We start from the raw sequence: 12956 nt of genomic DNA, 5'->3' as shown, positions 1-12956 counted from the left end.
GTGGTGTCACAAAGAAGTCTCTGTGGTTTACTCTAGGAATTCCTACTTTCCTTGATTTAAGTGTGATAGAGAACATATGTACTTTTTTTTATAGAGGAAAACATACTTTTCTTATAGAAGTTTAAACAATTAGGTGAAACTTACTGCATTTTAGAAATCAGTACGTTTAAAAAATATTCGTTACTACATTTCTTCATCACAACTCCATGTAGCAGTTGGGCAGTTTTATCCCCATTTTACAGACAGGGAAACAGACTTGGAGGGAAAGGCGACTTTTTAGGTTTCATAGGCTAATAATGGTGATTTCCATATATATATATAATTTCTGTAAAGCACCTAGAGAAGAATGTCACTTAATAACTCTTAAGACACTTGCCTGTCTTACTCTTGTCCTCTCATCTTACTATTGTCTGTGCTGGGAAAATGCAATGCTTTGTCTCGCCCCAGAAGGACACCAGTTGGGTCAGGTGGATGATAGGCTGTGCACTCAGCTGAGGCCTGAAGTTGTTTCCAGAGCACATTCCCCCCCCCAGCACCACAGTCCCTGGAGACCCTTTATGTCATTTAGGCAAAGACAGGTTGCCTTGAGTGATGCCCCTCTCCATGGTGAAGGGCTTGGTGGCTGGTGGGGGTCGGATCCCAGGTTGGTGTGGACACAACCCGTACGACCCTGTGAGGCAGCTCTGTCCCTTCTCCAGGATTATTTCGGGAGCCACAGAGGTATGTGGAACAGTGGAATTGCTGATCGAAAGGATATTAGGACAGGAACACATCGTAGGGGCCATGGCTCTGATCTCTTGAATAGGTGGAGAAACAGATAAGCAAAGTGATTTGCCCAGAGACAGGCTTGACTGTGCCATTTGATCACCACATGAAGTCGGAGTATTCTGAACCTTGCTTTTAAACACTGATGATAAAATCTGAAGACGTATTTACAAAGGCATAGGGAATGATCCAAGTAACACCCTCTAATTCCACCTCCCAGTATAAAAAACAGACTATTACTAAATTCCCTGGGGCCTCCTAAGTACCTTCTCTGAGCACACCCCTGGTCTCCTGAGGGGGAGGGTGAATTAGGTGTTCATTATTCCCATATACTAGCTATTTCATTGTGTGTAGACTTTTTTGTTCATTATTACTTTGAATAACTTGTTTTGGGTTCAGCATTATGTCTACAAGATTCGACTAGATTAGGTGGACACTTATAGCCCCAGTTGATTCATTTCCACAGGTCTTTACTGATTTGTTCTACTGATGGGGACTGACTTCCTTCCTTCCTCCTTTCCTTCCTTCCTTCTTACTATAAACGATGCTGAAGTGACCCTTGTCAGCTCCCTGGTTGGCCAGAGTGAGGGTTTGCCTAGTCCTGAGCTAAGCCGAAGTGGTGCCATTCAAGTGGCTGCTGAACACTTGAAATACATTTAGTTTGAATTGAGATGAACTCTAGGTGCAAAATGCATGTGGGATTTGAAGAGCTTAGTTTGAGAAATGAATTATTGATTTATATAATGATATTTATCATATATTAATATGCAATTAATTTCATATAATTAATTACATGTAATTGACAATATGCAATTGATACACAATTAGTAATTATATATTAATCATTTTTGTCACCTAGGAAAGAAATGCCCAAACCAAGAGTAGTCATTCTCCATGGGTCCTCCACCCCATCACATAATCTCCACTCTGGGCAGTCACTAATCTACTTTCAGTTTTCAAACATTTGCTTATTCAGGACTTTTTTTTTTTTTTTTTTACATTCCTTCTCTCTAACTATATTTATGTATCCTTTGGCCAACATCCCTCTTTCCTTTCCTCTCCTTAAACACCTAAGCCATTCTACTCTCTACTTCTGTGACAGCAATATTTTTGAATTCCACATGAGAGAGATCATGCAGCATTTGTCTTACTATTTTTGTCTTATTTTTGTCTTATTTCACATAATAGTCTCCAGGTTCTTTCATATTGTCATGAGTGACAGAATTTCATCTTTTGTATGGCGTAATAGTATTTCACTGTGTATATGTACAGTATATTATTTATCCATTCATCTGTTTCTTTTTACTTTCAAAAACATGGTTACTAGAGAATTTAAGATCATATATGCGTCTCACATTTGTGGCTTGCCCTATATTTCTATTGAATATAATGTGAACCTGAGCGGTACAGTGTTTAGTTTTATTAAATATTACCAAATTGTTTGCCATGGGGATTGTACCATACTTGTTCTCCTCAGCAGGGTATGCACGTCCATGGAGATTGGGACTTAAAATCCCTCTGACCATACAGTTCCCAGTCATCTGTAACTCATATCTACATTATCTGTCTCTTCTGGTGTTCATGTGACTTTTGCCTTGTTAATTAAGTGAATCATATCAACAGAATTTCTAATGGTAAGACATTTGTTCAGTTGTGAAATAACCAACTTGGTCATGGTATTTTAAAAATTATACATTGTTGGATTGAATTTGCGAATATTTTGTTAGGAGTTTATAAATGACCTCATTTGGCAACATTTTTATTGTATTGTTCTTGTTCAGTTTAGAGTATCAAAGTAACACTAGATTCTTAAAATGTAGATTATTTCCTCTTTTCCGTTCTCTGAAAAAAATTATATAATTCAGAAATTCATCTAATTTCTTGGGTAGAATTTGAATTAAAACTCTTGGCCTAGTTTTTTTTTTTAATTAGAGAATTTCTTTAATCAGACATATTTTGATTCCCTTCTCATTTTTCTTTTTGTGCATTTTATAGATTTTTTTTTCTTATTGTACTGATATACTACATTTCTTTATTCATTCATTCATTGATGTATATTTGCATTATTTCCTTTTTTATTAGTTGCTGAAAACATTACAATGATCTTGACTTATCATATATCATACATTTGATTCAAATGGGGTATGAATTCTTAATTTTTCCATGTGTACAGATGGCAGGATCACATTGGTTATATTTTCTTTATGGTCATCATTGCAATTACATAACACAACAATCTATTATTTTAAGCTGATAACCAACCACTTAACTTCAACCACATGTAAAACTGTTCCTTTACATCTCTGTCTCTTTCTCCTTTAGTGTATCAATGACACATTTTACTTCTTTTTTTTTCTAAATATATTTTTATTAGTTGTTGATAATCTTTATTTTATTTACTTATTTATTTATATGCAGTGCTGAGAATAGAACCCAGTGCCTCACACGTGGTTGCAAGAACTCTACCACTGAGCCACAATCCCGGCCCCTACCTCTTTTTATATTGTATATTTATCAACAGATTTATGATTAATTTTATGCTTAAAAAATTCCACATCACATTGAAAAGTGGTTTGTGCAGATATATTTTGATGCTATAGGATCTTACATTTATATATTAAACTTTATGTTTCCATATGGTTTGTTGCTCTTTATCATCCTTTCACTTAAACTTGAAAGACTCCATTCTGCATTTCTTGTAGGCCAAATCTGATGGTGATGAAGTCCCCCAGATTTTGTGTATCTGGAAATGTCTTAATTTCTCATTTTTTTTTTTTTTTAGAGAGAGTGAGAGAGGGGAGAGAGAGAGAGAGAGAGAATTTTTAATATTTATTTTTTAGTTCTCGGCGGACACAACATCATTGTTGGTATGTGGTGCTGAGGATCTAACCCGGGCCGCACGCATACCAGGCGAGCGCGCTACCGCTGAGCCACACCTCCAGCCCTCTCATTTGTTTTTGAAGGACAGTTTTTCTGGAGATACTACTCCTGATTGATTTCTTTTAATATCAAATATATCATCCCACTCCTTTATAGTCGTGAAGGTTTTGCTGAAACATCCTCTCGTAATTGAATCAAAGCTTCCTTATATGTTGCAAGTTGCTTTTCTTTTGCTGCCTTCAAGATTCTCCCTTTGTGGCTTTTGACAGTTTGGTCATGTTGTGCTGCAGTAGAGCTCTCTCAAGCTTCATCCTAGTTGGAGTGTTTTTTTTTTTTTTAAATTTTTATTTTAGTTGTCGATGGACCTTAATTTTATTCATTTATGTATATGCAGAGCTAAGAATGGAACCCAGAGCCTCAAACGTGCAAGACAAGCACTCCACCACTGAGCCACAACCCCAGCCCAGAGTGAGAGTTTTTTGAGTTTCAAACTCATATATCCATTGTTTCTTCAGATTTGTAGCCATTATTTCTACCAACAGACTGTGGGAATGTTTCTCTTTTTTTCCTTCATTGGCTCCCGTGATGTGTGTGCTGTTCCACTAATAAAGTTCCATAAATGCCTTAGGCTCTCTTCACTTTTCTTCATTTTGCCCACCTCTCCTCTGTGCTGGTGATTTTCAATGATCTGTCTTTCAGCTCACAGGCTCTGTATTCTCCCTGGTCAAGGCTGCTGTTGAGTTTCCCTAGTGATTTTCTTTGATTCAGCTTTTGTATTCTTCAGTTCCAGCATTTGTTTGGTTTTCCTTCATCATTTCCGTCTCTGTGTTAATATTATCATTTGGTCCATGCACTGTCTTCCTGATTTTGTTTAGTGGCTTCTCTGTGCTCTGTTTTAATTTATTGAGTTATTTTGAAAATTCTGCCAGGTAATTCATCTATCTTATTCTTTAAAAATTTTTTCAGTTGTAGATGGACACAATACATTTATTTTATTTTTAAAAAAATTCATATGTGGTGCTGAGGATCAAACTCAGAGACTCATGCGGGCCAGGCAAGTATTCTACCCCTGAGCTACAACCCCAGTCCCACCCATCTGTATATCTTCTAGGTCAGTTTTTGGAGATTGTTTCATTGATTGGGTTTTGCTCTCTTGTTTTTTGTATTCCTTGCTATCTTTTGTTGGTTTTTGGCATTTGAAAGATTAGCCACCTCTCCTATGGTCTGCTTTAGTATATGGAGTACTTCCTTCAATTAGAGATTCTAGAGACCCTTAAACATTTTCAGGGGACTTCTCAACCTTGTGACATAATCTGTAAGAGGTTTGTTGTTCTTTTAGTTGGAGCGCCCTCTGCTGTCTTTCTGTGCGACTGCAGACTCTACTGGCCTTTCTGTTCCCAGGTGCAAACAGGTCATCCACTTCAAAATTAAAATGCCCTCTTTTTGCATCCACTGTGATTTAAAGCAGACAGATATCACTAAACAGGCAATGAGACCATTCTCCTCTTTGTTCCAGAGATGTGCTCGGGGTTAGCTGGCCCTGCCATGGAACACACTTCAGCTCTCAATCAGAAAATGGGTGGATCCTGTAGGAAATGTCCAGAAAAGCTAAATGCCCTTCTGTGACTGATCTTTAGCATCATTATTATCTGATTACTTCAGTGAGCTAGCTTGTTGCCTGTGTCTTTGGTCTAATGACTTTTGACATCCTGTGCTCTGTTAACTTGTTGCAGAATACAAGTAAGTCTGTGTGGATGATGGAACAGCACCATTCTTTTAGTTTAGTTTTCCTGGAGGGCTTGGATGCCAAAATCGTGGGGATTCCATATAAAAACAATGACCTCAGCATGTTTGTGCTTCTACCCAACGACATAGAGGGTCTGGAGAAGGTAAACCCCTTGGTCCCTACTGTGCTTTCCTTTCCTAAGTTTTTGATCCCAACACTTGTGCTCCACCAGTCTGGAAGCAGGTGTCTGAGTAGCAGCTGGTGCCTGGCTGTGTTCACTAGAGCATTTCTCCCTCTGCAGCCACAGTGGAGCTCTGCAGGGAACACTAAATGGTATCAGGCTCAATGGGAGTAACCAGTACTCAGATTTTTTGTGGGGAGCTAAAATGAACATTTAGGATTCAGTAAGAGTTCTAAAGATTCCACTACATGGATCCTTTTTCTTGGAAAATAAAATCACATACACTCATTTATAGCATATTTTCACCCACTTTGCAGTTAAAATGTGAATGTGGCTAATGTCCTGTGTTCTGGACATCAGGAAGGCTTTGATTCAAATCCCTATTCCTTTAGTAGCTTTCTGACCACTGACCCTTCTTACCTTTCTTGAACCTCAATGTTTCCCCAGGCATAAATCAGGCTCATGGTGCTTAATATGTAGTGTTGTATGGTTAGGGAGATGGAGCCTTGAATGGTGGAGGGTATAGAAAGCATTCAATAAACGGTAGCTGATGCATGGTTAAAATACCAGATTTAGTCTTTGCTGTGAAACTTTGCTAGTAGCATTATAAGATGGAAATATTTTGAGAGAGCCAAGTGGCAATATGTATGAGTTCTTTAAGAGTATTCATTCTCATATGTCAGGTATGAGAATTACCCTAAGGAAATAATTCACAAGATAAAAATTTCCCTTCTGAGTCACATCAGTAATATCAGTATTGAATACATTAGGCTACCCAGTTGGAAATTCATAGTACCTACTGTTTTTAATATTTGCAGTATTAGCATCTATCATAATGCCTGGTACATACTAATGTTTGTAAAGTGAATGAAGAGATGAAATGTATCAGCTTGATGGCAATATTATCTAGCAACTTGAAGGTATTTAGGCATGATATGCAATAGAGTGAAAAACTTAAATCACATAGACATTCACTATGATTGCAACTGTGTAAATATATGTGCACATATAAAGACTGGAGGAATTGGTAAAAAAATGAAATATGTATCAAGTTGCTAGAATAAGACATGATTTATTTTTAATCTTTAAAAATTCATTCAATGGCATTGAGATTTAACACACACACAGATAATTTAAAGAGAGAAATAGAAATGACTGCTATATAGTGACAGCAGCACGGTAAAATGAAGTTTCACTTTTCTTTATTACGAAAACAATTTCTGATACAAATTGGTTCCTTGCCGTTTTAAATGTTTATCCACAATCATGCCAATCTGCTTTCCTCCACCTCTTAAAAACAGATTATAGATCAAGTCACTCCTGAGCAATTGATAGAGTGGACCAGGCCGGAGCTTATGGAGGTCAGGAACGTGAACTTGCGCTTGCCCAGGCTGCAGGTGGAGGGCAGTTATGAGCTGGAGCCGGTCCTGGGAGCCCTGGGGCTGGGCGCAGCCTTCAGCGAGAGCGATGCTGACTTCTCCGGGATGTGCGCGCGCTCGGGGCTGCAGGCGCAGAGGTTCCTGCACCGGTCCTTCGTGCAGGTCACCGAGGAAGGCACGCAGGCCCCGGCGGCCACCGGCATAGGTTACATGGTCTCATCGGCCGGGGGCTGTGAGCAAGTCCACTGCGATCACCCCTTCCTGTTCTTCATCAGGCACCGCGGGTCCGACAGTGTCCTCTTCTTTGGCAGATTTTCTTCTCCCTAAGAAAGTCGTGGCCATGACCTTGGAGATCAGGAAGCAGTGTTGGGGAGCAGTAGGATCCTGGAAACCGTCTGTGCGCTTCAGTCTTGAGCTGCTGGCCTTCCAATCCGAACATTAAATCGGTGATTCAATGACGATGTAATAATATGTATTTATGACTTTCCTTGAAGGTGAAAGTCCTTTTGTTTGTGCCCTGCGGAATGTGAATCAAACCCAAACCCCACTCCCTGTGGGTTTCCTTTGGAAGTAAATGAAGGTCTTGTAAAGTTTTGTGCATCAGTGGGGAGAAGGGGTATCTTGGATAAAGAAAGTGGATTCTTCTTGGGATTTTAGGGGTCTCTTTGGTTCCAGTATTTTGGCATATTATACAAGTAAAATAAGACAATCATTCAATGTGTGCATTCCTTTTTCTTTTCAGCAGATATTGTGGTAAACTGCACACAGGGGAGGGAACTTAGAAACACATTAGGGAAAGGTAAATTAAAATGCAAAGACCAGAGCAAAATGAAACAATATTCCAGAGGATTCCCTTGTTTTCACCTTCCAGTCAAACATAATCCACTGTTATGTTCCATAAACATTTTGATATTGGAAATGCATGTAATAAATTGAGGAGATAGATGTTGCAGCCATCAGTACTCCTACACTCTTTTTTTTTTTCTTTTTTTCTTTTTTTTTTTTTAGGTTTTGGAAGTAAATACTAAAAAACTTTTAGAAGACCAGCTGTCGGGGCTGGGGATGTGGCTCAAGCGGTAGCGAGCTCGCCTGGCATGTGTGCGGCTCAGGTTCGATCCTCAGCACCACATACAAACAAAGATGTTGTGTCCACCGAGAACTAAAAAATAAATATTAAAATTCTCTCTCTCTCTCAAAAAAAAAAAAAAGACTAGCTGTCCCCATTTATGTATTTCTATTAATTTTTTAGTGAGACATAAGTATTACCCAATGGTTTTTTATTTTTATTTTTGTGGCTCTGAGGACTAAACCCAGCTCCTCTTACATAATAGGTAAACACTCTACCATCGGGCTACATCCCTGGTAATCAAATGGTTTTTTTTTTTTTTTTTTGAAGATTCTTTTAAAAAAATTTGGAATCTTTTCCTGGTGCTCTTCATTGTAAGCTTGTTTTACTTTTATCAGTTTTTAGTTACATCACCTTACTGACTTATTTTTCAACAGTCTTGTTGAACTATAAATTACATACCTACATACCATAAAATTCATGTACATTGTAAATTACAGCTAATTGATTTTTGGTAAATTCCCAGAGCTATGTATCCATCACCCAAACTGGGTTTGGAAGATCTCCATTACCCCTAAAGCACTTTCCTCATTCCTGTTTCCATTCCCAGCCGCAGGCAGTCACTGATTGGTTTTCTATGCTTATAATTTTTTCCTACATTTCATATAAATGGAACTATACAATGCACATTTTGTGTGTCTTCCTTCGTTTGCATAATGTGTTTGAGTTTATCCTTTTGTAGCAGGTATTGATGCTTTTAAAAATTATTAGTGCATTTTAACTACACAGAATAATGGAGTTCATTGTGGCATGCATCGATTCTTAATGCATTTTTATTGCTGAATATTGTTCTGTTTTGTAGAAAAGAGGCATTTATTTATCTAGACACCAGCTCATGAACCTTGGCTTGGTCCCACTCATTGTCATTTTGAGTTATGAACATTTGTGAAGAGGTCTTTGTGTGAATGTAAGTTTTTGTTCCTTTTGGGTCTATTCCTAAGGGTGTCACTGCAGGGTCATATGATAATTTGTGTAGCTTTAAAGAAACTGTAAACTGTTTTCCAGTGTTTGTATCTCTTTACATCCCTCCAGTAATGTATGAAGTTCTCGTGTCTCTCCATCCCTGCCAACATCAGTGTTTTCAAGATTATAATCCTTCTAATGGGGGAAGGTGGTATTGATTGACATTTTCATGATTAATCAAGTTTATCATTTTTATGTTAGTTATTGGCCAGTTGTATGCCTTCTTACATTCTAATCATTTGTTTATTTTAAAATTAAGTAATTTGTCTTCTTCCTGTATTATTGAATTAAAGACATTTTTATATACTTTGGCTATAAGTCCTTTATCAAATCTATGATGTATAAACATTTCTTCACAGTCTGTGTTTCTTTTAGGTTTAATATTAAATTAAATTAAAATTTTAAATTAAATTAAATGTTATTTTTCATATTATTTAAAATATAAATCATATTTTTATTTATAATAATAATAATACTTTTTTTTCTTTAATTTTTATTGTTGGTTGTTCAAAACATTACATAGTTCTTGACATATCATATTTCACACTTTGTATCAAGTGGGTTATGAACTCCCATTTTTACCCCGTACACAGATTGCAGCATCACATCGGTTACACATCCACTGTTTTACATATTGCTTCACTAGCGTCTGTTGTATTCTGCTGCCTTTCCCATCCTCTACTATCCTCCATCCCCTTCCCTCCCCTCCCATTTTCTCTCTCTACCCCCTCTACTGTAATTCATTCCTCCCCCTTGTATTATTTTTCCCTTTCCCCTCATTTCCTCTTGTATGTAATTTTGTATAACTCTGAGGGTCTCCTTCCATTTCCATGCCATTTCCCTTCTCTCTCGCTTTCCCTCCCACCTCTCATCCCTGTTTAATGTTAATCTTCTTCTCATGCTCTTCTTCCCTACTCTGTTCTTAGTTACTCTTCTTATATCAAAGAAGACATTTGGCATTTGTTTTTTAGGGATTGGCTAGCTTCACTTAGCATAATCTGCTCTAATGCCATCCATTTCCCTCCAAATTCTATGATTTCGTCATTTTTTAATGCAGAGTAATACTCCATTGTGTATAAATGCCACTTTTTTTTTATCCATTCATCTGTTGAAGGGCATCTAGGTTGGTTCCATAGTCTTGCTATTGTGAATTGTGCTGCTATGAACATCGATGTAGCAGTGTCCCTGTAGCATGCTCTTTTTAGGTCTTTAGGGAATAGACTGAGAAGGGGAATAGCTGGGTCAAATGGTGGTTCCATTCCCAGCTTTCCAAGAAATCTCCATACTGCTTTCCAAATTGGCTGCACCAATTTGCAGTCACACCAACAGTGAACAAGTGTACCCCTTTCCCCACATCCTCTCCAGCACTTGTTGTTGTTTGACTTCCTAATGGCTGCCAATCTTACTGGAGTGAGATGGTATCTTAGGGTTGTTTTGATTTGCATTTCTCTGACTGCTAGAGATGGTAAGCATTTTTTCATGTACTTGTTGATTGATTGTATGTCCTCCTCTGAGAAGTGTCTGTTCAGGTCCTTGGCCCATTTATTGATTGGGTTATTTGTTATCTTATTGTCTAATTTTTTGAGTTCTTTGTATACTCTGGATATTAGGGCTCTATCTGAAGTGTGAGGAGTAAAGATTTGTTCCCAGGATGTAGGCTCCCTATTTACCTCTCTTATTGTTTCTTTTGCTGAGAAAAAACTTTTTAGTTTGAGTAAGTCCCATTTGTTGATTCTAGTTATTAACTCTTGTGCTATGGGTGTCCTATTAAGGAATTTGGAGCCTGACCCCACAGTATTTAGATCGTAGACAAGTTTTTCTTCTATCAGACGCCGTGTCTCTGATTTGATATCAAGCTCCTTGATCCATTTTGAGTTAACTTTTGTGCATGGCGAGAGAAAGGGATTCAGTTTCATTTTGTTGCATATGGATTTCCAGTTTTCCCAGCACCATTTGTTGAAGATGCTATCCTTCCTTCATTTCATGCTTTTAGCCCCTTTATCAAATATAAGATAGTTGTAGTTTTGTGGATTGGTTTCTGTGTCCTCTATTCTGTACCATTGGTCCACCCGCCTGTTTTGGTACCAGTACCATGCTGTTTTTGTTACTATTGCTCTGTAGTACAGTTTGAACTCTGGTATCGCTATACCTCCAGATTCACACTTCCTGCTTAGAATTGCTTTTGCTATTCTGGTCTTTTATTTTTCATATGAATTTCATGATTGCTTTCTCTATTTCTACAAGAAATGCTGTTGGGATTTTGATTGGATTGCATTAAACCTATAGAGAACTTTTGGTAATATCGCCATTTTGATGATGTTAGTTCTGCCTATCCATGAACAGGATATATTTTTCCATCTTCTGAGATTTTCTTCTATCTCTCTCTTTAGGGTTCTGTAGTTTTCATTGTATAAGTCTTTCACCTCTTTTGTTAGCTTGATTCCCAAGTATTTTATTTTTTTTTGAGGATATTGTGAATGGACTGTTTTTCCTCATTTCCATTTCAGAGGATTTGTCGCTGATATACAGGAATACCTTTGATTTATGCATGTTGATTTTATATCCTGCCAATTTGCTAAATTCATTTATTAGCTCTAATAGTTTCTTTGTAGACCCTTTTGGGTCTGCTAGGTATAGAATCATGTCATCTGCAAATAGTGATAATTTAAGTTCTTCTTTTCCTATTTTTATGCCTTTAATTTCTTTCGTCTGTCTAATTGCTCTGGCCAGTGTTTCGAGAACTATGTTGAGCAGAAGTGGTGAGAGAGGGCATCCCTGTCTTGTTCCAGATTTTAGAAGGAATGCCTTCAATTTTCCTCCATTCAGAATGATGCTAGCCTGAGGCTTAGCATAGACTGCTTTTACAATGTTGAGGTATGTTCCTGTTATCCCTAGTTTTTCTAGAGTTTTGAACATAAAGGGATGCTGTACTTTATCAAATGCTTTTCCTGCATCTATCGAGATGATCATATGGTTCTTATTTTTAAGTCTATTGATGTGGTGAATAACATTTATTGATTTCCGTATATTGAACCAGCCTTGCATCCCAGGGATGAATCCTACTTGATCATGGTTCACATTTTTTTTGATATGTTTTTGAATCTGATTCGCCAGAATTTTATTGAGGATTTTTGCATCTAGGTTCATTAGAGATATTGGTCTGTAGTTTCCTTTCTTTGAAGTGTCTTTGTCTGGTTTAGGAATCAGGGTGATGTTGGCCACGTAGAATGAATTTGGAAGTTCTCCCTCTTTTTCTATTTCCTGAAATAGCTTGAAAAGTATTGGTATTAGTTCCTCTTTAAAGGTTTTGTAAAACTCTGCTGTATACTCATCCGGTGGTGGGCTTTTCTTAGTTGGTAGTCTTTTGATGGTTTCTTCTATTTCCTCAATTGATATTGGTCTGTTTAGGTGGTCTATATCCTCCTGACTCAATCTGGGGAGATCATATGACTTAAGAAACTTATCGATGCCTTCACTATCTTCTATTTTATTGGAGTATAAGGATTCAAAATAATTTCTGATTATCTTCTGTATTTCTGAAGAGTCTGTTGTGATATTGCCTTTTTCATCCCGTATGCTAGTAATTTGAGTTCTCTCTCTTCTTCTCTTTGTTAGCATGGCTAAGAGTCTGTCGATTTTATTTATTTTTTCAAAGAAGCATTTTTAGTTTTGTCAATTTTTTCGATTGTTTCTTTTGTTTCGATTTCATTAATTTCAGCTCTGATTTTCATTATTTCTTGCCTTCTACTTCTTTTGCTGTTGTTTTGCTCTTCTTTTTCTAGGATTTTGAGATGAAGTATGAGATCATTTATTTGTTGGTTTTTTCTTTTTTTAAGGAATGAACTCCAAGCAATGAATTTTCCTCTTAGAACTGCTTTCAATGTGTCCCATAGATTCCAATATGTTGCGTCTGTGTTTTCATTTATCTCTAAGAAT

The 12956-nt window shown here is 37.3% G+C and overlaps 1 protein-coding gene across 1 annotated transcript; it reads left to right on the top strand.

Annotated features, from left to right (window-relative positions):
• Positions 1 to 591: 591 nt before the first annotated feature.
• LOC144250018 (serpin B13-like) lies at positions 592 to 7258 on the top strand. The gene is made up of 3 exons (XM_077792390.1): positions 592 to 720; positions 5379 to 5534; positions 6854 to 7258. The coding sequence occupies exons 1-3, from the start codon at positions 592 to 594 to the stop codon at positions 7256 to 7258; spliced, it is 690 nt and encodes a 229-aa protein (XP_077648516.1).
• Positions 7259 to 12956: the final 5698 nt, after the last annotated feature.

This window comes from Urocitellus parryii, chromosome 13 (assembly GCF_045843805.1).
Source record: "Urocitellus parryii isolate mUroPar1 chromosome 13, mUroPar1.hap1, whole genome shotgun sequence".
In the NCBI taxonomy this organism is placed as follows: Eukaryota; Metazoa; Chordata; class Mammalia; order Rodentia; family Sciuridae; genus Urocitellus; species Urocitellus parryii.
This window is presented reverse-complemented; position numbering and strand designations above follow the sequence as displayed.

Coding starts and splice junctions, on each gene's coding strand:
- LOC144250018 (XM_077792390.1), top strand. CDS start 592: ATGCCCCTCTCCATGGTGAAGGGCTTGGTGGCTGGTGGGGGTCGGATC. Junction 721..5,378: donor TTATTTCGGGAGCCACAGAG/GTATGTGGAACA, acceptor AACTTGTTGCAG/AATACAAGTAAGTCTGTGTG. Junction 5,535..6,853: donor ACATAGAGGGTCTGGAGAAG/GTAAACCCCTTG, acceptor TCTTAAAAACAG/ATTATAGATCAAGTCACTCC.